Source organism: Planococcus citri, chromosome 5 (assembly GCF_950023065.1).
Source record: "Planococcus citri chromosome 5, ihPlaCitr1.1, whole genome shotgun sequence".
In the NCBI taxonomy this organism is placed as follows: domain Eukaryota; kingdom Metazoa; phylum Arthropoda; class Insecta; order Hemiptera; family Pseudococcidae; genus Planococcus; species Planococcus citri.
In genome coordinates this window covers 49401888-49429088 of record NC_088681.1, presented here as the reverse complement: position 1 = coordinate 49429088, position 27201 = coordinate 49401888, and the positions used below count along the sequence as shown (strand labels likewise).

Sequence of the window (27201 nt, the reverse complement as noted above, 5' to 3'; positions counted from 1 at the left end):
ACCTGCACTGAATGATCGTGCTATTTTGTAATCAATTTCACATAATGTACCTAGCTAGGAAATCGTTAGAAAAATATTAGGTACCTACCTACTATGTTCAAAGTTGATCTAGGTATCCCCTTCCTTTTTTTTTCACTTTTAAATCCAAGTAAAGATTCTTTTTTCGATATTTTGAAAAAAAAATAAAAAAATTTTGACAGATCTGTTGCTTAAGGAGTTGCTCAATGAACCAAAAAAAAAAATTTGAAATTTTTTATTACGTTTACTGCTCTTATTTTACATAATTCTGTTACCCAACTGTGCCAAATCTTGGGAAAATGAGTTATACATACGTACGAGTATAACAGGCTTATGTTTTTTTTTCAACATGATTTTTTATATTGAAATTTGTTGGGAAAGGTCAACGTATCGATTTCGAAGCTTTCGGTGAACAGTGATCCAAAAATCTGTGATTCTTGTTGTGTTCAGTTTAGCTCATATTGACCTCATTTTGACATTTCTTCGTATAGTTTTGTCAAATTTTAGGGAAAATGGTGAAGATTTACCTACATTGTCCAGAAATTTTTGCGAAATGATTTCTTTTTAAAATTTCCAAAAGATTAAAGATTTGATGGCATGAGTTTTTATTATTAGAGCTTAATGGTGTTAAAAAGACGAGGGATTTTTGTACCAAATTTCGAAAAAAGCAGGTAATTCCGACCTATCTACCTCTTGAGAAAAATGACCAAAACTGTTAAATTTTTTTCGAAGTTTTGAGATTGGCAATAATTTTTAAAAAATTTGCATCCGTCTGTAGGTAATCCAAAAATTCGTTTGGAACTTGTCAATTTTTCCCAAAACAAGTGGGGTAAGGGTTAGAGCGAAAAAACTGGGATTTTCTTTGAAATCTCCTCCCATTTGAGGACTCATATGTCGCTTCAAGGAGCACGAAATTTTTCTGAGTGACGTTCGATTTGAAGTGAAGGTATTCTTGCTATTGAATTTGATCGAAATTTTCCAATATGTTTTGCCTCACGATCCACCTCATTTTTCACATTTTTAATGTGTGAACTTCGACACTTGTATGAATGATTTTTTTTTCTTTTTTTTTTTACCGATTTTCTGGTTCTCTGCTAATTTTTAAATGGACAGATCTGATCCTTTGTAATGATAAGTTGAATCATGATACAATACCTATCAAAAACCGCTAATTTTTTATCGTCTTTGTCTTTGTTTCAGGTGAGTACAAATTTTTGCTGCATAAAATTAATACTTATGCTAGAATTAGCACCTCTATCCATTCCAAGGAGTGAGTATTGGGTAAGTCATGTGAAATATCACAATTTATGGATAATTTTATCGTAAAATATCAGCGAATTCGGTAAATTTTCAAGATTGCAAGGTGCTGATTTTTCGTCGCATTCTGATCTAAATTGGTTCACTATTGCCAATTGTACTCCAAAAATATAATAACTCATACCGAAGCACTGAAGTGCCGAAGTGTTTTTAGGATCCAACATAGAATATAGAACCAAAAATAGATAGGTAGCTAAACTGCAGCTCTGCAGCAGGGTCATATCACGTCAATTTGACCAAGAAGTGGTAGGGGGGTTCGGCGATTTTTTTGAAATTTTTCCTGTGAAAAGACCTTCCGAACGGATGACCAATGGCGCAAATCGCAGCCCTCTAGCCCATTTTTAAAGGCAACCAGGGGGTGTCAAAGTTTTCAGTGAACCTAAAATATCATCCATTTCAGCAGTGGATTACTCGATAACCGTGACTTCTACCAAAATGGAACTTTTTCCCATAGTTAGGAGTTTTGAAAGACTTTTTGGTGATATCATAAAAATCAGTGTTGTCACTTTTTTTCGTACAAAAAATTAGCTAAAAAAGTTTTAAAACGTAGTTTTCATATCGTTCCGACTCTCAAAAATTCTTTAAAAAATATATTATGGACAACTTTTCATGTTGAACAACATATTGAAAAATTGGGATGGTACTATGTCGCAAAGTCGATTTGAAAAAATTGAAAGTTTGCGAAAAAACGCAATTTTTTGATTTAAAACATGAAAAAAAGTTTTGATTGGTGAAGTTGAACCATTTGACCCCTATTTTTACGTATCCGTTGAAAAAGTTGAAAAAACCCTTCCACTCGTTGAAATAAACTCCTCACAAAAAAATTAAAATTCGAAAAAATTCAATTTCCAATTTCAAACATCAAAAAAAGTTGAAATTCATTTAGTTGTCTTATTTTGACTTCTTCCTGATTAGTCTATATTCTATGAGCCAAAAAGTGATCAAAAAAAATTTTCGGTCTGGGGACTGAAAAATTTTATATTTTATGGGTATTCACAACCACCCTCGTTCCAAAAATGCAATGTTCCCACCCCTAAGTCTGTGGGCTCCCCCCTTGGGGGGCTCCCGAAAGTCGCCTGTAAATACTTTTCGGGGACTATGGGAACATTATATTTTTGAAAAGGGTATATACCACTGATTGAAAAAATAAAATGTTCCCACCCCTCCGACCATGGGCTGAGGTACCACCCCCCTAGAGGGGGTGTAAAAATCCGTCTTGTGGTATGTATTTTCGTAATTTTTGAGTTGAATATGTATTGTTGTATTGTTATAGTTGAAAAACAATCAAAACCCCTTCCTCCCCCCACCCTTGAAAAGGGTCCACCCCCCTGAAAATTTGAAATGCGTATATTTCCTGATGTAATGCACTTATCTGAGGGAAATTTTTTTTGTCAGGTAGCAATTAATGCCTAGAATTTGAGAAGCATTTTTTCCACTCACCCTCACCTCGCACTCACGTCTCAGCTCTTTACTCAAATAATTGAGAACACACAACTTTACCTGTAATTCAGTTATTTTCACGCGGTTTTCACTGTTAACCTTCAAGTTGAACTTGGAATACAAAAAAAAACCACTCACCTCATCCTTTGTACTCATGTTTCATCCTCTTCCCTCCATCACTTCAAAATTAGGTACCCATTTTACTCAAATAATTGGGAATACACAACTTTGGCTGTAATTCAGTTATTTTCACGTGGTTTTCACTGTTAACCTTCAAGTTGAACTTGGAATGCAAAAAGAAACCACTCACCTCATCCTTTGTACTCCTGTTTAATCCTCTCCCCTCTATCACTTCAAAATTAGGTACCCATTTTTGTTGGTATTTTCAATGGTTTTAACTTTCTTCTATACTGAAATTTTTCATAGTAAGATATGTACTTGTAGTTATGAAATAATGATCACTAATATCACTATACTCACAGTTTGACCCCAAAGCTTACTCCTGCTTCCCTCCTTCCCTCTTCATAAAATTGATGTAAATTTTTAAAAAAACGAGTTTTGTTATTTCTCGCAACATTATTAGCAGTATGTCTATGTATGAAGCAAGTGAAATATATGAGAAGGTAGGAAGGTACCTAACTGCCTACATCTCAGCTATATTATAGTACCTACTTCAATAATGTTGGAAATACGCTTTTACGAGGGTCGATTACCTACAAATTATTTGCCATATCTTCTGTAGGTATAGAAATACGCGATTTTCAGTTATATATTTTGTAATGTTGACGGTGATGTTATTTTTTCATTTCAGTCTTAATAATGAAATGGAATCAAAAAAATGTTGCGAAAAATGTCTGTTTTGCTTATTACATAAAATAAGTATGAGGTAGAAAAATAAGGTAAATGGGTGGTATCTATTATATAAATGAAAGCCCTGTTTTTTAGACCGCGCATCACTTCTTTATTTACGGACCGATTTTTTCGAATTTTTGATAGGTAGGCGTGAAATTACGCCTAGATCAATCTTAGCTATAAAAATCTCAACTTTCTATTATATAAATGAAAGCCCTGTTTTTTAGACCGCGCATCACTTCTTTATTTACGGACCGATTTTTTCGAATTTTTGATAGGTAGGCGTGAAATTACGCCTAGATCAATCTTAGCTATAAAAATCTCAACTTATTTTGTTCCCAAAAGCTACAAATGAGCTTTCAAGTTTTTGTGACGTCACTCAATTTCGAGCTTTCAGTTCATGCTCGAATATTTCTTATTTGCTAAGCATTTGGCATAATCCGAATTATACTTCGCAGACGAGTATTTCTGATTCTTTGGGAAACTAGGTACCTACCTATACGGGTCTGAGAAAAATATAATGTGGCCTCATTTCCAGCGATAAAACTACATATAGGTAGGATATCTACTTAATAAATTGAAACGGTGTTTTCTTTGTCACGCCATCACTGCAAAACCGCTGGACGGAAAATTGTGAAAAAATACTCAAAATGTTTAGCGTGATGCGTAGATGGTTGTACTGAAATTTTTTTGCGATTAGAGGCCTTAAAAAGCTGTAATTAAGCTTCAAAGTTTTGATGACGTCACGAATATGACGTCATCAAGAGCTTTTATTTCTCCGCCGAATATTTCCGATTTGCTAAGCATTTTACAAAATCATCAAAGCTTCAATTTTTAACATGCTTAGAGAATAGGAGATCGAAGGTGGATCTATTCTATTCCTGAAGGAATTAGAAAAGTATGGGTGAACTCATTAGCCGATCATATCTCTTCAACTTCAATTTTTTTCACTTAGTCAATTTGGAATTTTTACTCCTTGCATAACAATGAGTTTAAAAACAGGAAATTTGATAAGTATATCCAAATGGTTAGATTTTTTTTGAATGTCCAGTGTAAAATCAGTTCAAATCCAGGAAATTTTGAATCAAAAATTGCCAAGTTGCCTTGATGTAGGTAAAATAAAAAATCTTGCCCTCATCTTATGTATATGTGCACCATACCTTACCTACATGGCAGCAAAGATGCGAGATGGAATTTGAAAATTTCAATTTTGATAATTGAAAGAACAATGTTTTTGTTATGGGAAGAATTTGATTTTTTTGTCTTGAAAATTTCAAAATTCAAGTGATTTATTGTAGAAATTTCAGTTCTAAAAAACAAAAGCAAAAAGACCCAAACTAAGTGGGGCAATTTAGGATTGAAATTTATTCATTTCAGGATTTGATTTGTTTTGGGATTTCGTTGCCTTAGTTGCAAAGTAACGTATGTCCATCTGTTAACTTGATACTTCGTGTAAAAGTGCTTTCAATCTGGAGAGCCATCTATTGGGTTTTAGTGGTAGCCAATGGGTAAGTATGCTGGCGGGACATGTCTCCGACATACCTACCCATTGGCTACCACTAAAACCCAATAGATGGTGCTCCAGATTGAAAGTACTTTTACACGAAGTATCAAGTTAACAGATGGACATACGCTACTTTGCAACTAAGGCAACGATTTGTTCTTCTAAATTTTCATTTCAGACCCAAACTAAGTGGGGCAAATGCTCTTAGAATTTTGTAATTTGAGATGTAAAAAAAAAATTCTGTGTGAGAAGTTTATTTATGGGAAATATATAATCGAACGACAAAAAAGGTGGTTTGAACAACAGGCAAGTCTTACGACAATAAGAGGGGTATTAACGACAAATTGGGTACTAAAAACAGAAGTTTTCAAACGACTAAACAGGTCTTCATCACGACTATTTTTGTTTATGAATCACGACTGCTTTTCCCGACAGATATGAGTGTTAGAATGACAAAGTATGATTTTCAGCGACAACTATTACATCTGTACCTATACTTGGTTATATTGTTTGAACTGCACATAATTGGTACAATGGAATATGATAAAGTTGTAATTCAAAACTGTCTACATGATTGCCACTTCTCCAGATGCGTCTTTAAAAGAGTGGATCTCTGGGTATCAATGGGCTGCTCAAAACAAAAAAGTGATTCAAATTCCAGGGGATTCCAGCACTGCTTCCTTTTTTTTCACCACCTCCAGCACAGCCAAACACTCAATTACTCCCCAAATTGATCGAAACCTTCAAATCTGCAGATAAACATTGGAAAACTTTTGACGAATTCCTCAAACTCGCACATGGAATTTGGAAAATCAGCAAAACCTTCAAATCTGCAGATAAACATTGGAAAACTTTTGACGAATTCCTCAAACTCACACATGGAATTTGGAAAATCAGCATTGTATCAAACAACTTGGAATTATCAACTTGCTCATGCCCATATTTCATGAAAAGAACAACATGTAAACATGTACTTGGAATGCAAAGTTGTCAAAAATGCGTTCGCCCCCCCCCCCCCCCCCCCCGGAGGCAAAATCCATTTCCTTCGGGCAAAAACGCAAGCTTGGGAGGCCAGATAAATCCAAAAAGGCACTATTGGTGCAATGAATTTTTTTTTCTATCAATTTGCAAATATGTAGTCTATGTAGTCTCTTTTTAATTGTATAAATTGCCGTTTTTTTAATCATAAAATTAGTGGTTCCTAGATACTATTGTGTCGTGAATTTCGCTTTTCTGGTTGTCCTGTAAAATAATTATTTGTCGTTGAATGCATTTTTTTACCGTTCAATATAAAATGCCTGTCCTTGAAGTAATTTTTTTGTCGTGTTTTTTGTGGGCCGTGGTATTCATTTTTTCTGTCGCTTAAACCTCTTATTTTTGTCTTGCATTCCCCCTTTTTTGTCATAACGATAAATCATACCCGTTTATTTATCAACTTTTTTGAATTTGAATAAATAATAGATTTTTAGAAAATTTGATTTAAAAAAAAAAAAACGACCAGGCCTGACCTAAAAATGTGCTTCAAGCTCAAAAAAAGTCGGCAATTTAATCACTTTATTAGGACTAAAAATTGATACTTGATATGTACATCCATGTGGGTAATTTAGTTATATTCATAGCCTATTATGACTTATAAAAAAATTTCATTTTCATTTTGTAAATAAAAATATACCTAATACTCAACAAATTAAGCCAGAAATAGCGAGGGCAAAAGCATTTGAAAATTTTGATTCTGATAATTGAGATTTAATTCATAGCTTATTATGACTTATAAAAAATTGCCATCTTCATTTTCATTTTGTAAATAAAAATAGGTATACCTTAAAATCAAAAAATTGAGCCAGGATCCTAGCATGGCTCAATGCCTTCGCTATTCGAATTAGTGAGGGCAAAAGCATTTGAAAATTTTCATTCTGATAATTTGAGATTGAGACTACAGTTTCTTTTAAAATTATGTGAGCCCTCAAACAGGGGAGGGGTGGTACAAAACATGAAATTTCACAAAATTCAACATGGTATGAATGTATGGGGTTTTTAGGATGCTGAATTTGATTTTCTGGATGGTTGGATTCCAAGCCTTTCATATACGTGTATAAAAGTGGAAATTTTATCAAGGAGGAAAGCGAGGGCAATTTTTTTTAATGCTTTTACTTTCAAGCCAAGGTACCAAGTAAACGTGGTATTTTCCTATTCTTGCGCATTCCTCATTTTATTAGTTGTTTTCACGTTGAAAATACCCACTTCTCCCAAATGGAAAAATAGCAGTTATAGAAATTTTTCATTACTTTTTTTTATTTAAAATAAATTTTAATCGGTGACCCGTCCGCAGGACGGGTAATATTTGCTTGTTATCAATAAAATTGAGTCCTATAAAATTTCTTACTATAACCAAAAATGGTGTATTTCTATACCTTTTCTGTTATCATCGACTCTGCTTGGAGTATCAGTTTTTTAAAGAAATCTTTCAAACGTCTGCATTCTCAATAATTTTATCGCTTGCATTTTTTGATAGTAATGGGTCTACGAATCATTTCTAAAATGGTCTTATTCATGTAGAAGTGTTCTTGATGAAGTGTTCAAATTCGTTTAAGGTTCTTTGAGTGATTTGTCAAGTTATGTTTTAAAGCAGCTTTCATATTCTATGTAATTTTTAGTTTTAAAAGGAAGATTTGCGTTGCATCGTACTTATGACTAACAGCAAGGAACCGCTGACTAAAACTACTTCAACAACTTGGTATCAAGTTAGTGAATATGCCACTAAATGGATAATATGAACTCTTCCATAGAAAAAAATGCAGCTAGGTACCTACTGATTGAATATTCCTTTAAATCAAATTTCTAACTACCTACGTTTCGGTCCAATTTTTTTTTTTTTTTTTTGAAAGAAACAGTCCAGTTTGGTCTGAGGGGTGCTAAGGGACAAAATTCCTCTCAGATGGCTTTTCTCAGAGCCCCCAAGTGACTACATTTTGGGAATAAAAATTGCGAATTTCTTGCTTGTATGTGAAGAATTTGAATTGAAAATTGAGCCTTTTTGCAGACACCAGACAACGTCACAAACTCACAAAGTAATCCATTTAAATTTTTTTTCTTGTATGAATTTAAATACATACTGAAGAAAATTTAACTAATTCCTATACTCCCTTTTTCTGAATGAAACAAGAATGATTATTTTTATCCATTTGGATCAGAAAACTTCCTAAATCATGTTTTATATTAAGGGAGCAAAGAGTTAACTCCTTTTTTGGTTCAACTAGGTAATATTTTTTGTTATATCAAGTCTCCTTCCCTCCTTCGTGCAAAAAACGAGCTTAGAGTGTTCTGTTTTTCAATTTTTTTCTTCTTTTTTGAAATTCTAGTAATTTTATGAAGCCTTGCTAACAATTATGGTAAGAAGACATTACCAGGACGCAGGAATAATTTCAAATTTTTAGGTGAATGACTAACCTCCCCTCCTACTTGCGAGAGCTCAAAAAATTGAAGAATTAGAAAATTTTGATGCCCACTGAACCATATAATTCTACATCAATTGTTTAATTATACCATCTTTGGAAGAAAATTGCAAAATTATCATGTTTTCAAGAAAGGATTTATTATTTTGAGAGCTCATAATTTTGACAAAAATGAACTTTGAATTTTTAAACGAGTATACAATGGTTTAAATAAGTGCTAAAAATGTCAAGAGATCTACTTCACTATGTTTCATACATACTGCTAATAATGTTGCGAGAAATAACAAAACTCGTTTTTTTAAAAATTTACATCAATTTTATGAAGAGGGAAGGAGGGAAGCAGGAGTAAGCTTTGGGGTCAAACTGTGAGTATAGTGATATTAGTGATCATTATTTCATAACTACAAGTACATATCTTACTATGAAAAATTTCAGTATAGAAGAAAGTTAAAACCATTGAAAATACCAACAAAAATGGGTACCTAATTTTGAAGTGATAGAGGGGAGAGGATTAAACAGGAGTACAAAGGATGAGGTGAGTGGTTTCTTTTTGCATTCCAAGTTCAACTTGAAGGTTAACAGTGAAAACCACGTGAAAATAACTGAATTACAGCCAAAGTTGTGTATTCCCAATTATTTGAGTAAAATGGGTACCTAATTTTGAAGTGATGGAGGGAAGAGGATGAAACATGAGTACAAAGGATGAGGTGAGTGGTTTTTTTTTGTATTCCAAGTTCAACTTGAAGGTTAACAGTGAAAACCGCGTGAAAATAACTGAATTACAGGTAAAGTTGTGTGTTCTCAATTATTTGAGTAAAGAGCTGAGACGTGAGTGCGAGGTGAGGGTGAGTGGAAAAAATGCTTCTCAAATTCTAGGCATTAATTGCTACCTGACAAAAAAAATTTCCCTCAGATAAGTGCATTACATCAGGAAATATACGCATTTCAAATTTTCAGGGGGGTGGACCCTTTTCAAGGGTGGGGGGAGGAAGGGGTTTTGATTGTTTTTCAACTATAACAATACAACAATACATATTCAACTCAAAAATTACGAAAATACATACCACAAGACGGATTTTTACACCCCCTCTAGGGGGGTGGTACCTCAGCCCATGGTCGGAGGGGTGGGAACATTTTATTTTTTCAATCAGTGGTATATACCCTTTTCAAAAATATAATGTTCCCATAGTCCCCGAAAAGTATTTACAGGCGACTTTCGGGAGCCCCCCAAGGGGGGAGCCCACAGACTTAGGGGTGGGAACATTGCATTTTTGGAACGAGGGTGGTTGTGAATACCCATAAAATATAAAACTTTTCAGTCCCCAAGAGGTTTTAAAAAAAGTCGATTTCTAGAGCACTTTTTAGGGTATAGAATATAGACTAGATGTATTTCATGAAAAATTTGATAAAAATTACACTCACAACAAAAAAATAAAAATTCGTCTATTTTTTGAATCTTTTCGAATTTTAATTTTTATGTGATGAGTTTATTTCATCGAGGGGAAAAGTTTTTTCAACCATTTCAAGGGATATGTAAAAATAGGGGTCAAATGGGCCATCTTCACCAATCAAAACTTTTTTTCATGTTTCTAATCAAAAAATCGCATATTTTTGCAAACTTCGAATTTTTTAAAATCGACTTTACGAAATAATGCCATCCCAATTTTTTAATATGTTGTTCAACATGAAAAGTTGTCCATAATACATATATTTTTTCAGAATTTTTGAGAGTCTGAACGATATGAAAACTACGTTTTGAAACTTTTTGAGCTAATTTTTTGTACGTACGAAAAAAAGTGGCAAGAACCCCCCTACCACTTCTTGTTCGAATTGACGTGGAATGAGCCAGCAACCAAAATTAGGTTCTGGTTTGCTGATTCAACTCTTGAAAACTTTAACTTCAATTTCGATTTTCTTTTTCAAATTTTTTGATAATAATTTTTCAATTTTTAGCTTTCTCAAAAAGTTTTTAACTACCCTTTTTAGTTTTTTTTTTTTTTTTGATTGGTTGTGTTTTCCTGTGATGATTATCGCGATTAGTCCAACGAAATGTCGACGATCAACTCCTGTCTCAGAACCCCCTCCTCCCTCCTTCCCATCTTTCTCAATTGAAAATGGTATTCTATCAAAATATACAAATGAAAAATGCGACTATGAAAGGTACCCAACTATTTGGTTTCCGCTGAAATTACAAAATTATTGCAACATTGCGATTACCTACATAACTTTACGTAATGAGGTAAAAATAATTCGAATAAATTCGGGTAATTAATTACCTACTTACCGCAGAAATCCTTGTTTGCGGTTATTTTTATCAACCGGTAATAACGAAGATTTAATGAAATATTACTAAAGGGTGTGAACAGTAGCATGTAATTCGTGTACCTACCTACCCTTAGTTGAAGTTGAGCAGCGTTACGAGTAGATTTTTAAGCACAAACATGTATATATTTCTTTCTTCGAGAGGTTATGAATAGCAGAGTCGGTATTTTCCCCTATTTCAGCACCAGTAATACTTACCTATATACTCGTGGTAATCGTGCTGGAAACCATTGCTACGAGTAAAACGAATCGCCTCTTATATACTCGTAATATAGACCATTCCACTGATCACCCTTTCGAAGGATTGTTGAACATAGGAAGGTGAAGTGGGTACCTATACAGACGAGTATCTTGATTTATGAAAATTGAAATATCTCCTTGTAATAGACCTATACAGCCATCGAGAATACAATGTAGTCGAGGATAGATAAGCAAACCAGCGGTTAACGGTAGGACCAGCGTTCGTATATTCGTCCTTATATCGAGAAATATTTTCGGCTCGTTACGCTCGAATCAAAATACCACGACGTGCGCTATTTTATATAAAGCCGAGCTAAGTGAAAAATATATCGACGAGGGTGGAAATGATGAAGGAGAGTTCAAAGAGAGAGAGAGAAAAAAAAGCTCCCTACGACCCTTTCGATTTCACGTCAAGTTCGTCGTACGTATTAAATGACCACAGTCGTCTCACACGCGGTCTCAACAAGTATCGTACTATACGAATAGGATATAGGAATGAGAACCGAAACACTGTAAACGATACCTTCATCGTAAAGACCTCCCCTTCCCCTTTACCTGTGTTTTTTGCCGGGAAAAATACAAGAACTGGCACAAAGTCAAAATATGAGACGGTATATCGCGTGGCCGAGCACGAGCAACGTGGCCGGGTACAGGGTGGAGGTGAAATTGGACGACAACGAGGATTTTATACAACCGAAAAGAGGATTTTGTAGAACCGTAGAAGAGAGGGTGAGTTTAGGAGATGCGATGAGACAGAGGAGCGGGGTAAGAGCTCAATTCGCCCATGCAAATCGCTCTCGTACGATATAACGAAACGTGCAGTAGTGAGAAAACGACTTCGAGCCAGAAGCCAGCAGCCTGGTGGGGGGAGGGGGGAGGATCAGGCCGTAATAACTCAAATTAACAGCCGCGAAAAGAGTATTAAAATAAGATTTACGCCAATGCGTACAGTAAATACGAAAGATATACTGTAGATACTACAGATTCGCCATCGCTCTCGCTAGGTTACTTACTCTTGTAAATTTTATACAACAAATACGTCATTAAAATTAAATTTGCTTTTTGTTGGCTCGTTAGAAATAAATTTCCGAACTGGCGTAGTTCACTAACTACGAACAGAATGAGCATCAGCGTAGCTGGTGTCTTCCTCTGTCTATTTTAGCTTAGTTACGCTATACTTTATACTTACTCTTGGGTTATACACACAGAAGCAGCGTCACATAGAGAATTGGCGTGGCGTGGCATGGCATGGCGGCGAATTACGAGTTAGTAGCAAAACGCAGATTAAAGGAAATGATAAAATTTCACTTTATTTTATCCGCTGCGACGAGCTAATAATAAATAAGCATCGCGCAACGAGCAAACGACTGGTACCTCTTTCTCTCTATCTCTCGTTTTCTTCCTTCATTGCCTTGTTCCTGGTAAAGGCGTGCTTTTGCTTATGAATGCAATAGGAAACCACCTAGCTGTGTCATCTCTCTGATTTGAAGGCGACTGCGATAAATGAAACACGTCGAAAAGGCCTCGTTTGTAACCTATTTTCATCTGCTCGGATTCGTTTCCTGATTTGAACATGTTTTTGTTAAAATTTTTAATTCAGCGATTTTTCGCCCAAATATGATCTTTAAAAATGATATCATCGCTCTCAAAAACTCAGATTTTGATACCAATATTCGATTTTCTTAAAAATTTTTCATTTGGCGAATCCTTCTTAGGAGATCATTATGAGTCTTTTGGTGCAATAGTCATCAAAACTGAAATCGAGTTCCTCAAAAACTCACATTTTGTTAACCTTCAAATGATATTTTTTGAACATTTTCAATTCGACAATATTCCTTTGAAGCACTCATTTTTTTGTTTTTGAGTCGAAAGGTCATTGTAAATGATATTTTTCCTCGAAATCGTTGTACGAAAATTCTTCGGTGAAAGGGGGGGGGGGGGTGTCATTTTGATTTTTTGGATCGAATGGACGTCAAAAATTGAATCAGCTCCTCGATGTGTTTGTAAAAAATTAAAAAATTTGTAAAACAAAAAATTGTAAGGTATTTTTGATACGCCACTCCCCCCTCCCCCCGAAAAACCCTTGGAATGTCCGAAGATATTGAAAAAGCAGAAAATTTAATACCTACTTCTCTCTTCTCTCTTACTAAAAAAATCGTTAAATGTTTGAAAAATGTTCTAACTGGGTTTGCAAAGAGATTGAAAATTTGGTCCATTTTGGTTTAATTATGGTCTTATAGATCAGTAGTTTATTTTCTGAGGAGAGTAAAGACTTTCTACCAAATAACCACTGCATTGAACGAATCTTTGGATTAATTTCATCTCGTTTTTTTTTTCAATAATACTCGTATGTTGACGCCAGGTTAGTCTTCTGTTTTTGATTTTCCAAGGTTAATTTTGAAAAATGAAAAATTTCAATTTTTGACATTCCACACTCCAGAAAACACCTTTGGATGTCCGTAGACAATGAAAAGCAAAAAAATTGACCAAGGTAATGTGTTCGAATAATGCTAGGTCTATGTCTGGGTTTGTAAACAGAATAAAAATTTGAAAAATAAGAAATTGATATGGTCAAGGTATTTTTGATATTTCATCCCTCTCGGAAAAACCTTGTATTGTCCGAAGACATTGAAAAATTGCATGATTGACAATATCCCCCTCACTCTAAAAGAAATCGCGGTATGTTTGAAAAATGTCCTGTCGGGGTTTTTAAACTGCAGTTTTAAAAAACAAAAAATTTAAATGGTAAACGTATTTTTTGACAATCCAACCAATCTCTCGAAAAAACTTTGAATTGTCTGAAGTCATTAAAAAACGAAAAACTGATGATGGAGCTGGATACCTTACAACAGGAGCATTCGAATTGTCACGAGAATTTTTGGGCTGGAAAAAAGGAGCTGTTGAAATTCATTTCTACATTTCTGGTGAATTTTTAAAATTTTGAAATTGATCCATTTCCCATGAAAAAAAGTGAAAATTTTATGAAATTAATGTAAAGGGCCGAAATTTGGTTTGTAGCCTATTTTTGCCCCTCCAAGTCTATTGGCGATGGTTTCGAGTCATTGTAGAGTCTTTAGAGAATTTACACTCTCCAGTTTTTAAAAAAATGTCTCGTGAATAGAGTCAAAATGAAGTTCAATAGTCAATACCTAGGTACTACCTATACAAACTCGGATTCACCGTGTTTTTACTCATCTTTTCTGGCACATATTTGTCTAAAATCCACTGAAGAATTCCAAAAAATCTGTTTTGGAGGATCAAAAACTGCTCGAAACCATCATCAACCGACTGAGGAAGTTGAAAACGTGATCTAAATAAAATTTCAGCTTTTTTCGTGATATCTTCATTTTCATTTTTTTTTCTCAAAAATAATCGGAGGGGAAAATTTTGGATTCAAACTGGCATTGATCAAAGTTGATAGTTGCTAAATTTCATTTTAATCCTATTTGCCGATTTTTTTTCAAAAATTAATTGCAAAAACCCAAAATCCACTGGAAGCTTTAGAACAGCTTGAAACCATCATCAATTGACTTGAGTGATCGAAAACGGAGCATAAATCACATTTTCAGCTTTAAAAGTTAATTTGGTCAGATTTTGATTTTTTTCGTAGGAAATGGGCTAAATTTGAAATTTTGAAAATTTGTCAAAAATTTAGAAATGAATTTCAGAGAGTGAAATTGGAACTGATGGATTATTTTGGGGCGCGCTTTAGATTACCTTTTGTTTGGTCAGTTTATTACAGCTCGTGGAGGTGGGGTCATCGTGGAAGTTCAACTTTTCCCTGTCGCAACTTGATTAGATTTCCAAAAATTGAGCAGAATTGAAAATTCCGAGGTTCATAATCCAAGTTTTTAGTCTAACTGATGAATAAAAATTACATTAATTTCTTATTTAAAAATAGATACCTATTTTGGCAGTTTTAGGATTTTCTTCGACCCAAAAACCATAAAGTGCATAAAAATTCAACCAAACAAACTGAAACGAATAATCTAACAAACTCAATAAAATTCACTATTTTCACCTATCGCAATCCAAAAATAAACAAAACGAAACCCAAAACGCTCGATAAAAATTAATTTTCCCTCCTCATTTTACTTCTCATTCATCGCCAACATTCGCAACTCATTATTCCAGCTACGTATACAAATTTTTCTCGAAATCGAGCAAGAAAAAAGATATCATCAAATTATTTCATATTACAACGTTTCTCAGTTATTTCAATAAAATTGAAAACTTTCCAAGAATCATTTGAAAATAATTTTCCATTATACGAGTCGAATTTATAACATCAACTTCTTCCTTCTTTTCGTACACCATACCGTATCGTATCGACGTTAAATAATAATGAACAACAGATGTAAATTAAACTCTTTCGTATATGTACGATGAGTATACAATGCACAACTTACACAGACACCTCCTCCCTGGAATGCCATGCTCTCTTCATCATCAGCTAATACACATATGGCATACCATCGCAAAACACATCAACTATGCGATCGAATAAAATTTTCATGCATAACAACGCAACGTGAACTGTGCAATTTCGTATATATGGTTTTTATTCTACGTAACCGTACGAATACCCCGAATAAGAGTCTTTCTCTGTGTACTTAAATAACATGATTACAAGCTGTAAATTTTATCTAGTATTCGAGAAAATTTCTGTTTTATTTCGAATTTCCATTTTTTTTCTTCACCCGTCTCTTTTTCTTTTCGCTGGCAATCCTTTATGTGTTTTTAACGCTGTGCTACGCCGAGGGTTTCACGTCGTTATACTTATCATATTTTATTTTCTTTACGCCGCCACCGCGCCTCGGCGATCGTATAACCAAATTTTCTCAGTTGTAGTTCTTTTTTTGTACATATTTCTCTTTGTTCTTTCTCTAGCATGGTTCTAAGTACAAAATATAGTATTACGCGAGTATATACTACGATAGAAATGCACTCAAATACACATCATGTACGTACGTATATCTAATCGTAAGTTGAACTCTCTTCCTTCCTTTCTCCTTCTCTCTCATCGAGTTCAATTCGGCATTAAGTTAGGAAAGTTTTAAAAAGCTGTTATCCTTTTGTCTGATTAAGCGTCCTGCTGGTAAAAATAACGAACGATTTTGGAAATGATTTCATTATACTCGTAGTACGACGACGTCGCGAAATCAATTCGTCTAATACGGTTAATATATCGAAGCACAAACTACATCCCAAAGCGACGACTTTTTTTCTTTCCACATCAATATCGCCATTACTCCTTTTATTTTTCGCGTTGTTTTCATCCGACGATGGAAAAATTTCACCGCAACTCGAACAAAGAGATAGGTAAACCTCCTCGATATTTCGTCTACTCAGTTTCAAACGAGACTGCGATGGTGAAAACCCCCTTATTTGCCCCATTCGCATTTTTTCAGCTACCAAAATTCATTTTGAGACTTTAAAATTCGCTTATTATACGATTACCTACTCGAGTTACAATGGCAACATAATCAGTCAACCTGCCGTAATTATTGCCGCAGTTCGTTTACATGAATGTTAATAAAATTGCCTACTCGATTCGCCGTAAATACAGAATTCAAAATAATTTATAGATTGTTGCGCATGGCCGAGCCAACAGAACGTCTTCTCTTTGAAAGATCACAACCCAATTATTCTGGCCATTATTCAGGGGTACCATTTGTTTCGCCGCGGACGTTTCGCCGCGGACATTTCGCCGCGGACGTTTCGCCGCCGCCGAAAAAAGGTCATTTTTGAAAAAGCGTTCATTTCGCCGCCAGGGTGATGTATTACAAAATACACAGCTGTTCATACATGAAAAGATGTTCTGTGATGAAGGCAGTAGTCCAGGTCTTTCAGGGTTCAGGGCTTGAATGAAGTGTTCAGGGCTTTCCGGGGCTTTTTAGGGCTTGAAATTGAGGGGTTCCATGGAAAAGGAGCCTTGGTCAATTTTTTATTTTTTTCACTGATTTTTATAAGTTCAAATGGACTTGCAAAATTTTATTACAAGCTAACATTTTCCAATTCGTTTTACGTTTTTTTTCTCATGGAAGACAGTTCAATATATCACTGAATTATGATGAAATAAATATAAAAAATAATTTTTCATGCATTCAAAATTGTAAATGAAAAAAAAAAATGACTAAGGCTCCTTTTCCAAGGAACCCCTTAATTTCAAGCCCTGAAAACTGCGGAATAGCCCTGAACACTTCATTCAAGCCCTGGACACTGAGCCCTGAAACCCAAACCCAAAGTTTCCTGGGCCCCAATCCAAGCCCAAGACCTAATAAATTTTTGATTAAAAGCCCAAGCTCCGAAACCCAGAACCTGAAAAAAATCGTTTGGGGCTCATCCCCGAATGTCATAAATGTGAATAATTTTCGAATTACATATCTACTTATAATTTTATCAAACATAATTTCATTTTTTATCATTACGTAATGTTTCACTGTGGCGGCGAAACGATCGCTTTTTCATAAATGACCTTTTTTCGGCAGCGGCGAAACGTCCGCGGTGAAATGTCCGCGGCGAAACGTCCGCGGCGAAACGTCCGCGGCGAAACAAACAGTTCCCATTATTCAGGTAACCCACTTCCGATTGCTCCGTATCCCCCAAATTTTCAATTGCCCCTGGCTACTCTATAAATTCGAGCCAGCAAATTGTGCAGCTCCCAACTCTCAATGTGCAATCACTCTCAAATAAAATTGCCCTATTGAATGATTACCTTAGAAAATCCAGCTGTCAACTGATCTGTTCAACAGAATATTGGCTGAATTCTAACCAACTAGGTTCTCTGTACATTAATGGCTACTCTGTTGCTTCTACTTACTGTCAAAATAGTTTGAAAGCAGGCGGATCATGCATATTGATTCAAGACTCCAGTAATCTGGTGTATAACTCACGTAATGATGTTCAGGCGCTGTCAGTAGAGCAGCATATTGAAATATCAGCAATTTCAGTTTCCTCTCTCCACCTAAATATGCTCTCCATATACTGATCACCCTCAGGTACGCCTGACATATTTTTTTAGAATGTATTATTAATATATAACTATAACTAATTTTATTTTGAAACTATATAAAAAACATAAGTTGAACAGAAAAACATTGCCACAATTAGCCGCAAACGATTTTTATCAAAGCGAAGACTCTAAAATTCTTGATAATATTAACTGAATTGCTCACTGTATCAACTTTGTAGTGCCTGATTTAACCGGTACAGGTCATTGGAAGGGGTGGATGAATGTGTGGTAGTATGTAGAACCTTTGAAGTTGGAATAGCCATATGTAATCTTACCTTAAAACAAGGGAAGTTATGCAAAACTTTAAACCTCCCTCCTGTGAAATTTTACTTTTGGTCGTATGGTCCCTTTTCATATGCGCCCTCACATATGGTCTGAAGCTCACATGTTATCAGCCCACCAGGCTAGGAAATTGTATTGATAATTTCATCTGTAATAAGGATTCTGAGTTTTCTTCCAGGGTAGTTATACCACATATCAGATCACAATAGTGTATTCCTATCCTTGAAACTGGTCAAAATTCTGTGAATACAGCAAAACAACCTCCTTTAAAAAAACATATGTTCTCTAAAACAAACCTTGATACATTTTTGCATTCTCTGGAATCTGAAAATTGGGATGCACTAAAAATAGGGGTAATTCAAGATTTTCTAATTTTTTAAATATTTTTTTGAACTACTACAACTTATCTTTCCCACTTCAAACTTACACAAATCATAACCCTAACCACTTACATTATCCTCATAGTTATTCAAACCCAAATACGCACTTTAAAAAATTGACTATTAGAAGCTTACTCAAATTGGAAATTTGGTGGGTCTAAAGATGAAAACATTGAATACAAGCTCCTTAAAAAGGAATATAAAAAATTGATCAATTGGGCAAATATAGAATCAAACTCTCACAAAGTTGCAGTCTCAAACAATATCTGCAAAACTACATGGAAGATAATAAACTCATGTCAACCATTCAAACAAACCATTGACCATATGACATTCCAAAACACCAAATATACCAACTCAGCTGATATGGCAAAATTATTCAGCCAACATTTTGCAACAGTTACAAATAAGGTAGTTAATTCTTCTCAATCATTGGACCCATTGTCCCGTATTCCAGCTAAGGATTCCTCAATGTTTGTGTTACCAGCTACTGCAGCTGAAGTCTCTAATGTCATACAAGGTCTCAAAAATTTGAACTCAAGAGATAGTTATGGTTTAGATGTAGGCCTTATCAAATAAGCTGATCACTACATATCTCATATAATTCCTGGACTTCTTAATGACTCTATCGTCGTTGTCGTGGTTCCTTGTCCTTTACAGGACATTGGAAATCACATTTTTGTGGTACCCTAACAGGGTGAGGCGAATGCCTATTGCCACTGTGATTATTCTAGGGAATCGACGTTGTTTTGAGCTTTCACGTAGTAGTTTCCCATTGCTTTCTACATTATCTACAAAGTAGCTCATACATCACTAGCCGGGTTTTTACAATCCTGAGTTCCGTAATCACCGCTACCTATACTTGCTCAACCAGTTACAGCTTTTTGATACTGGCAACAGATTGCGTGCATTTCTGTGCTGTTCTGGTGCTCAGAGCTTAACGTGTAATAGATGTTAAATATGCTACAATGTATACATTACACGTTAACACCTGTGTCTCTAGCCTTGTTCAGAAAGCCATGGCTCAACCCACTACACCACCAAGCGACAATGACTCTATAGATCAGGGAAAATTTCCAGACAGCTTGAAATCAGTTATTGTAACCTCTGTACACAAGAAAGGAGAAAAATAAAATTTAAACAACTACAGGCCCATCTCTGTAACACCAGTATTCTCAATGATTTTTGAGCGTCTGTTGTATAATTGACTGATACGATTCCTATCATTATCTATTAGAAAAGCACTATTTAGTTGTTTCAATTTCCCCTCCTGAGTCCTGCTTGGTGAAAAAGGACATTTTTTTTTTTGCATGGGGGAAAAAGTGGAAGGTTGATATACATCGTAAGCATGCTTATGGAAGCCCTCATACGAATATCATCTTAACAAATAATGATTTTCTCCCCCTCTCCGTTTCAACTTTGGGACCTTCATAGTTCATACTAATGGGGCCAACATAGTTCCAGAACTGGTGGAAGTTTTTTCTTGAAAAAGGGGCTATTCAAAGAAATTCTGACACAATAGTGGAAAATTTTTGGATAAAGTGTTTTTTTTATGAAATTTTTTTTTGAACTTGTGAGGGCTTTCGGCATGAATTTTTCCCAGAAGGGAAACCGTGGTAAGACTTGGAGGGTGGGAGGGAAGTAATTCTAACATCGCGAAATAAGGTGAGTACATGCATCTTTCTTTATAGCGGAGTGTGGCGAAACAAATTCAACACAATTTTTTTAAAAGAAATGTTAACAACTCGATTTATTTGATAAAATTGCCAATATGATCAAACATTATTCGTATATAGAAGTGAAAAATTAAATAATTAAATACAAAGGGTGCTTTGTGTGCTCGATGCAAAATCAAATAAAATGAGTAAAAAAATTAGGTATCTGCTTTGCGAATACGGTTCATCAAATGCTGAGCCAATGCTGTGCCACGAATATCCGCATTATTTTACCAAGTGGGCATGTACCTATGACATTCAAGTATTCAATGTGCGGGTATTGAAATCATTTATTGGCGAGTCGATGCAGAGAGCTGGTGTAAGAAAGTAGGCTGTGCAAATAACGCGAAAAATTATTCAGCAGTAACGCGTGCACTTTGGATATTGCAAAATTCTTCATCGATTGTGTTTGGCATAACAATATGTGTACAGTTTTTCGCATTTTCACCGACCGATACCAAGGAGTAGAATAGACTGCCAGCGACACTTCAGATATCTGGTTAAAAATGGGTGAAACAAGATCAGTTAGCGAGAACAAAGTAGGTATCTACCTACCATAACGAGCAGTTCTCAAGCAAACACGTGCAAGTACATAAACAAACCAAGAATTACCGAGTTGTCCACGCGTTGTCCGATCCAATAGAATAGAAATACCACAATGCAGTTTTCCATGTATCCCATTAGACATTTCATCTTCAGCATCAAAGACATATCATTCTGAATGCACAAAGACGGTATTTTCAGTCATAATACGAGTACGTAATTGTCAAAAAATTAACCTCGTGGAACCCGAGGATAATCTGTTGGATAGAATTTAGGCAGGTCCTTTTATACCTACTTGTGCCTGCAGTGTTCGGGGGGGGGGGGTGTTCGGGTTTCATCGAAGTTAGGATTCTGCACTTTTCAAAGTGGATTTCAAGGTTGAGAATTTCAAGTCCATTGCTAAATTTTCAACTTACCGAAAAGCAAAAATAGAGTAGAGCGACGCCGTATCCGAAAGCGGTAATGGCAATTATGGTGACGATCGCCTCGAAAAACTCCCTCAACTCATTAGTCAAGCTGAACAAACAAAGCAAATCATTTCAAATCAACTCTCACAGATTAATTTTTTCAGCAAGAATTAATGCAAAATGTTTACCGAGTTGCCAATTGCAGTCCTGTGATACTACGTTCCAGTGTACGTTTGAAAATCCCATTCCATTCTCTCAAGCTTTTAACTTCATGATCCGAATATTCATTCAATCTGACGGTTCTAGCATTTAATTCATTCTTTACGACGATTAATTGATTACAGCATATAATATTCCAATACAGCATGAAACCAAAAACTGAATAAAATTCGAATAACATTAGCAAAAAGAGCATCGATGTAGCACTACCCATTATCATAAATGATGTCAGGCTACTGCATTTCTGAACCATCGGAGGTGGATATGGGTAGTAAAAATAGTCTCTCACTTTGTCCTCCTCAAAGAATAATACCACATCCGGAACGCACCCAAACATATACACCAAGGCTGATGTGATTAAGGGTGTCGTAAAAATCAAGAAATACTTTTTCACATCTTCTAGAACAGTATTTTGATCGAAAGTGGAGCTTGACTGGATGTTTGAAAAGCTATCGACGAATTTGATCATGGCTTGGACACGATCACCAAACAAATGCGAAAGAAGAGGAAATCCCAGCGTGGCCATGTGAATGGCGCCAAATGAATTCGCTGTATAAAGCATCTTGACGAGATCGTTTTTTTCATCGTACCATAAATACGATAAACCAAATATGTACGAAAATAGAATCTGACATGAAACCAAACCACACCAAATATATTTTACTTGTTTGTGGACCTTATCGGTGAAATAAATGTGACCACTGAAGCAATACAGCAAATAGAGTTGATTCGCGACTGTGCTCTTGAAACCGAATATATTCTCAGTTCCGAGCATTTGTCTCCAGATTTTCTTAAATTCTTGGCATAAAATCTTCATTTTTACGTTGAATGAGGTGATCGAACAAACTGTGCGAACAAAGTACGTTGGTCAGCCAAAATTGGCACGACGAGTCATCAATTTTTTAAAAATATTTTGCATGTCGGTGGAGGTCATCGAATGATGAGAAATGGCGCAAACTAGAGATTTTCTCGATTTTTGCCAGCAGGAGGGGTATTTTAAAATTTTTTAAATATAATGTCAAATGAAAAGTTCAATTAATGACTCTGGCGGTAGTTTTAGTCAACTTTGCGATTCAAAATTGAAAAATAAATTTTCCACAGTGCAATGGCTATTTGCTCATGCTGCTAAAATCAATGTTGCCACTTCTGATGATGTTAAAAAACCAGTTTAAAAACTGGCTAGTAAAAGAAAATTATGAAATCATGGATTGAAAATTCTGAAAAAAATCTCAAAAATAGCTCTTTTTATGTAGAAAACCATATCAAAAAACTGCGATGATGTTTTTTGATATTTTTGAGAAAATAGTTCTTACAGATTTGTGTGTAAGTAAATACAAAATTGAGGCTGTAAAAAATGTTTAAAAATGTATTTTTCTTATGATGTTGAAATGAAGAGTGATATTCCAAAACTCGCTTTGTCCATTTTTATCAAAGTTGGGTTTTCAGTGGTACCTGGTAAATGAAGTACTAACTCACATTCCTACATCATCAACCTACCAAAATGAGGTGTTAAACTCACCTAAATAGCCAATTCACTAAAAATTTAAAAAAAAAATAATGTTCGAAAAGGCGCTTTGTCCATTTTTATTGAAATTTTTTTCAGCAGTATTTAGTGGATGAAATGTATACCTACACTCCTACATCATTAATTCACCCAAATAAAGTGCTTAACTCGCCTAAAAAGCCAATTTACCCGTTTAAAGGGAAACTGTTTTTCCTCTCTCCTGAAAAGTTGTGAAAATGGACAAAGCGAGTTTTGGAATATCACTCTTCAAATGCTTTATCATTTTTCTGATACTAAAGACGAATAAATTTTTTTTCTTTCTTAAAAAGTAGGGGAATAAATCATATATGTATAAATTGTTTTTTCTTTTAAAATTTTGTCATAATAATTTACATATGAAAATTCGAAACAAAAAAATTCCGATGTCATATCAATTAGAAATGGTGAAATAATCCTCGTAAACATCGTTGCTTCCATTCTTATGATGTTGGAAGGAAATTAAAATGTCTGCATTTTTGGTCTCATTTGAAAAATGTTTGATGAAATTTCGAATTTTCGACGAGTGATTAAAACTTGGGCATTTGATGAAAGGGTAAACAAAAATGATTAAAAAAAAAAAAAACAAATTTGAAACCTCTCTTTTGCGCCATTTATCATCATTTGATTACCTCCACTGACATGCAAAATACAAGTATGATGAAAAGTGATGAGTCCTCGTGCAAATTTTTGCTGATTAGGCATGGAATGACTCGCGTGACTGTATAATCAAAATGTACCTACCAAAAAAGTTTCACTCGTGGGCGAATTCTATCTGTGGAATCTTTTTCAGTTCTTATCAGAAAACTTTTATTTTGATATCCAACAAAACAAATAGATATCTAATTTTAGTGAAACAGGCAACACGAAAACAAAATTTACTTTAACGACTTACTTCGGCAAGCTGACAGAAATGGAGGAAACTAGTTTCAAGGAAATGAAAGTACCTACTTAGTACTTATATAGTTATTATCCTCTGTCTAGGTAAGTACCTATTTCAAATGTTCAGTAGATATCAACCAATGACTGTTGAGGAAACGTAATTAGTATACCTATATAATTAGAGGATATGTCTCAAGTGTGACTTTGAGAAAACAATTTCGAAGAAATTTAAATATCTAAGTATAGTTTCCCACTATTTACATCGAATGTTCAGTAAATATCTACCAATGATTATGAAGAAAACGTAAGTAATAATTTTAGAGGATGTGTCTTATTGTTAGGTGTGACTACGAGTTATATTAATAAACAACACCTATATAGGTGATTAATTGAAATACAGGTGTTATTTTGTCACATGCACATGATATTTATTTCGATCTGAATATTGAAATGCACTACCAACGTATAATTTATGACGAACACGCCTTCAACTATACGTATGTAGGTTATTTTCAACTAAAGTAAGTCATTTTCCAAATTCTGAAATTGCTATAATACATTTTGTTGTTTATTATGGTCGCTCGACCACAGTCCTAATTGACGTCCTATTTTCAATTTTCATATTTCTCAGAACTGCATCGGATAATCTTGCTATTCTGTAATTAATTTCACATAATGCACCTAGCTAGGGAATCGTTGGAAAAATATTAGGCACTTAAATCAAGTCTTTGACGTAGCGTATTCTCAATTTTTAAGTTCTAAAGAGAAAGTCCTGATAGATGAGACAATTTCAAAAGTTTTTGAAGCTTGAAAGCTATCCAACAACTGATACGTGGAGGAGATTGGGGAGCATTCGGACTCGGGAAAGATTCGGACCACAGTCATTTGGGAACCTTGAAATACTTATTCAAAAATCGCCAAATCTTCAAGTACCAGAATCGAGAAAAAAATTCAATTTTTAGGCAATATTGCGTCTTTTTCGAATCTTCCTCATTTTTTTTCCAAATGCTCGCCTCCCTAAGTGGGGAAAAATCAAAAAAAGTTCTATTCATGGAAATTCTTTGTTTCTGCGCCAGAATGTTTCTAAATAATCCCATTTTTAAGAAAAAAATTTCCCCGGTCCTTCAAACCATATTGGCACCCTAGTAAGGAGCTCCCCAAAGTTGAAAAAATCACAAAAAACATAATAAATCGAAGTTACCTATGGAAATTTGATGAAAATATCTCATTTCCACATTAGTATTTTTCTACATAACTCCCCTTTCAAGTAAAAACCATTGTTGTACGCTCAAATGATTTTGGCTCTCTTGCATGGAGCCCCTCGAATTTGGAAAAAATGAAAAAATATTAAAAATTTGATGCCTGTAGAAAAGGAGGAGTATCGATAAGGCCATTTTTTGGCCCCAGACAGTTATCGACTTTTTTTTTTTTTTTTATTATCTTGAAAATTACAACGGCCAATATAGCCTCTATTAATTAGGGTATTAGTTTAGAATACAAAATAAAAAAAAGTTATCGACTGAACCACTCTTAAATTGTTGTAATATAAATGCCTCAAATACGAATCCGTGGTTAGTTGACCCAAAACGACCATTTTTTGGGCTCCAGGGGTTCCCAAAGTTGCGAATAAAAGAAGAATTTTTGGAACCACTGAGTATTACTTTCAAAAACTTGTTTAGCGTAAAATATCTGCTTGAACCCGTTAAACATTATACGGGGCAATTTTTCCATTTTCGACCCTCGGGGGCAGAAATGGAGGGGGTTAATTTTTGGAAAATTTTGGAACCACCATTTTAAATCCACCCCTTTGAACCCCCCTAAAAAGCTTTTTACAGTTCATTAGTATTTGAAAGACCTCCATCCTACCAAATTTTCAGCTCAATAAAAATTTTCGCCAGTACTCAAAAATCCAAATTTCCAATTTTTTTGTGATTTGGATTTTTTAGGAACCCCTGGATCGCTGGAAACCTGCGATTTGCGCCAAACGTTACGTTTTGAGGCATATATTCAATTACCTAGGTGAAAAAGATTAATTAAGCTCCCTGTATATTCGTAATTTTGAACCCTTTTTTTAGAGCCCCCCACTTTGGGCACCCCTGAAAAAGGCGATTATGCATATTTTTTCAAATAAATTGAAGAATTTTCATTTGGAACACACTAGCAAGAGCTCGATAATTTTTTACTCGATTTTACCAGTAACTTTCTAAATTGGGCTTTTTTGGGCCAAATTCTGAGAGAGATTTTACTTCGTTGAAATCATGAAAACGTGATTTTAACGTTTTTTCGAAGAGTAAAATCTCAGAATTTGGCCCAAAAAAGCCCAATTCAGAAAGTTACTGGTAAAATCGAGTGAAAAAGTATCGAGCTCTTGCTAGTGTGTTCCAAGTGTAAATCCTTCAATTTATTTGAAAAAATATGCATAATCGCCTTTTTCAGGGGTGCCCAAAGTGGCGGGCTCTAAAAAAAAGGTTCAAAATTACGAATATACAGGGAGCTTAATTAAACTTTTTCACCTAGGTAATTGAATATATGCCTCAAGACGTTACGTTTGGCGCAAATCGCAGGTTTCCAGCGATCCAGGGGTTCCTAAAAAATCCAAATTACAAAAAAATTGGAAATTTGGATTTTTGAGTACCAGCGAAAAATTTTATTGAGCTAAAAATTTGGTAGGATGGAGGTTTTTTGGATACTAATAAACTGTAAAAAGCTTTTTAGGGGGGTTCAAAAGGGTAGGTTCAAAATGGAGGTTTTAAAATTTTTCAAAAATTAAAACCCCTCAATTTCTGCCACCGAGTGTCGAAAATGGAAAAGTTGCCTCGTATAATGTTTAACGGGTTCAAACAGATATTTTACGTTGAAAAAGTGTTTGAATATAATACTCAGTGGTTCCAAAAATTATTTTTTATTCGCAACTTTGGGGACCCCTGGAGCCCAAAAAAAGGTCATTTTGGGTTAACTAACCACGGATTCGTATTTGGGGTATTCATTACAACATTTGAAGAGTGGTTCAGTCGATAACTGTCTGGGGCCAAAAAATGGCCTTATCGATACTCCTCCTTTTGAAAATCTATTA

At 34.9% G+C, this 27201-nt stretch overlaps 2 protein-coding genes across 5 annotated transcripts in view; one reads left to right on the top strand and one right to left on the bottom strand.

Annotated features, from left to right (window-relative positions):
• Window positions 1-27201, top strand: part of LOC135847117 (hemicentin-1-like) — a 577043-nt gene that overhangs the window by 227271 nt on the left and 322571 nt on the right. The gene's annotated exons all lie outside the window — the stretch shown is intronic.
• On the bottom strand, window positions 20824-22546 carry LOC135846790 (uncharacterized). The gene is made up of 4 exons (XM_065366073.1): window positions 21676-22546; window positions 21497-21596; window positions 21150-21254; window positions 20824-21033 (listed from the first exon to the last, which is right to left on the bottom strand). Exons 1-4 carry the CDS (start codon window positions 22521-22523, stop codon window positions 20824-20826), a joined length of 1263 nt encoding a protein of 420 aa, XP_065222145.1. The 5' UTR covers window positions 22524-22546.

What these genes read in the sequence shown, in the direction of transcription:
- LOC135846790 (XM_065366073.1), bottom strand. Translation starts at nt 22,523, where the DNA reads ATGAAGATTTTATGCCAAGAATTTAAGAAAATCTGGAGACAAATGCTC. An exon ending in GGACTGCAATTGGCAACTCG is followed by an intron (nt 21,597 to 21,675) that starts GTAAACATTTTG and finishes TTGTTTGTTCAG; the next exon opens with CTTGACTAATGAGTTGAGGG. An exon ending in GACAACGCGTGGACAACTCG is followed by an intron (nt 21,034 to 21,149) that starts GTAATTCTTGGT and finishes ATTTTTAACCAG; the next exon opens with ATATCTGAAGTGTCGCTGGC.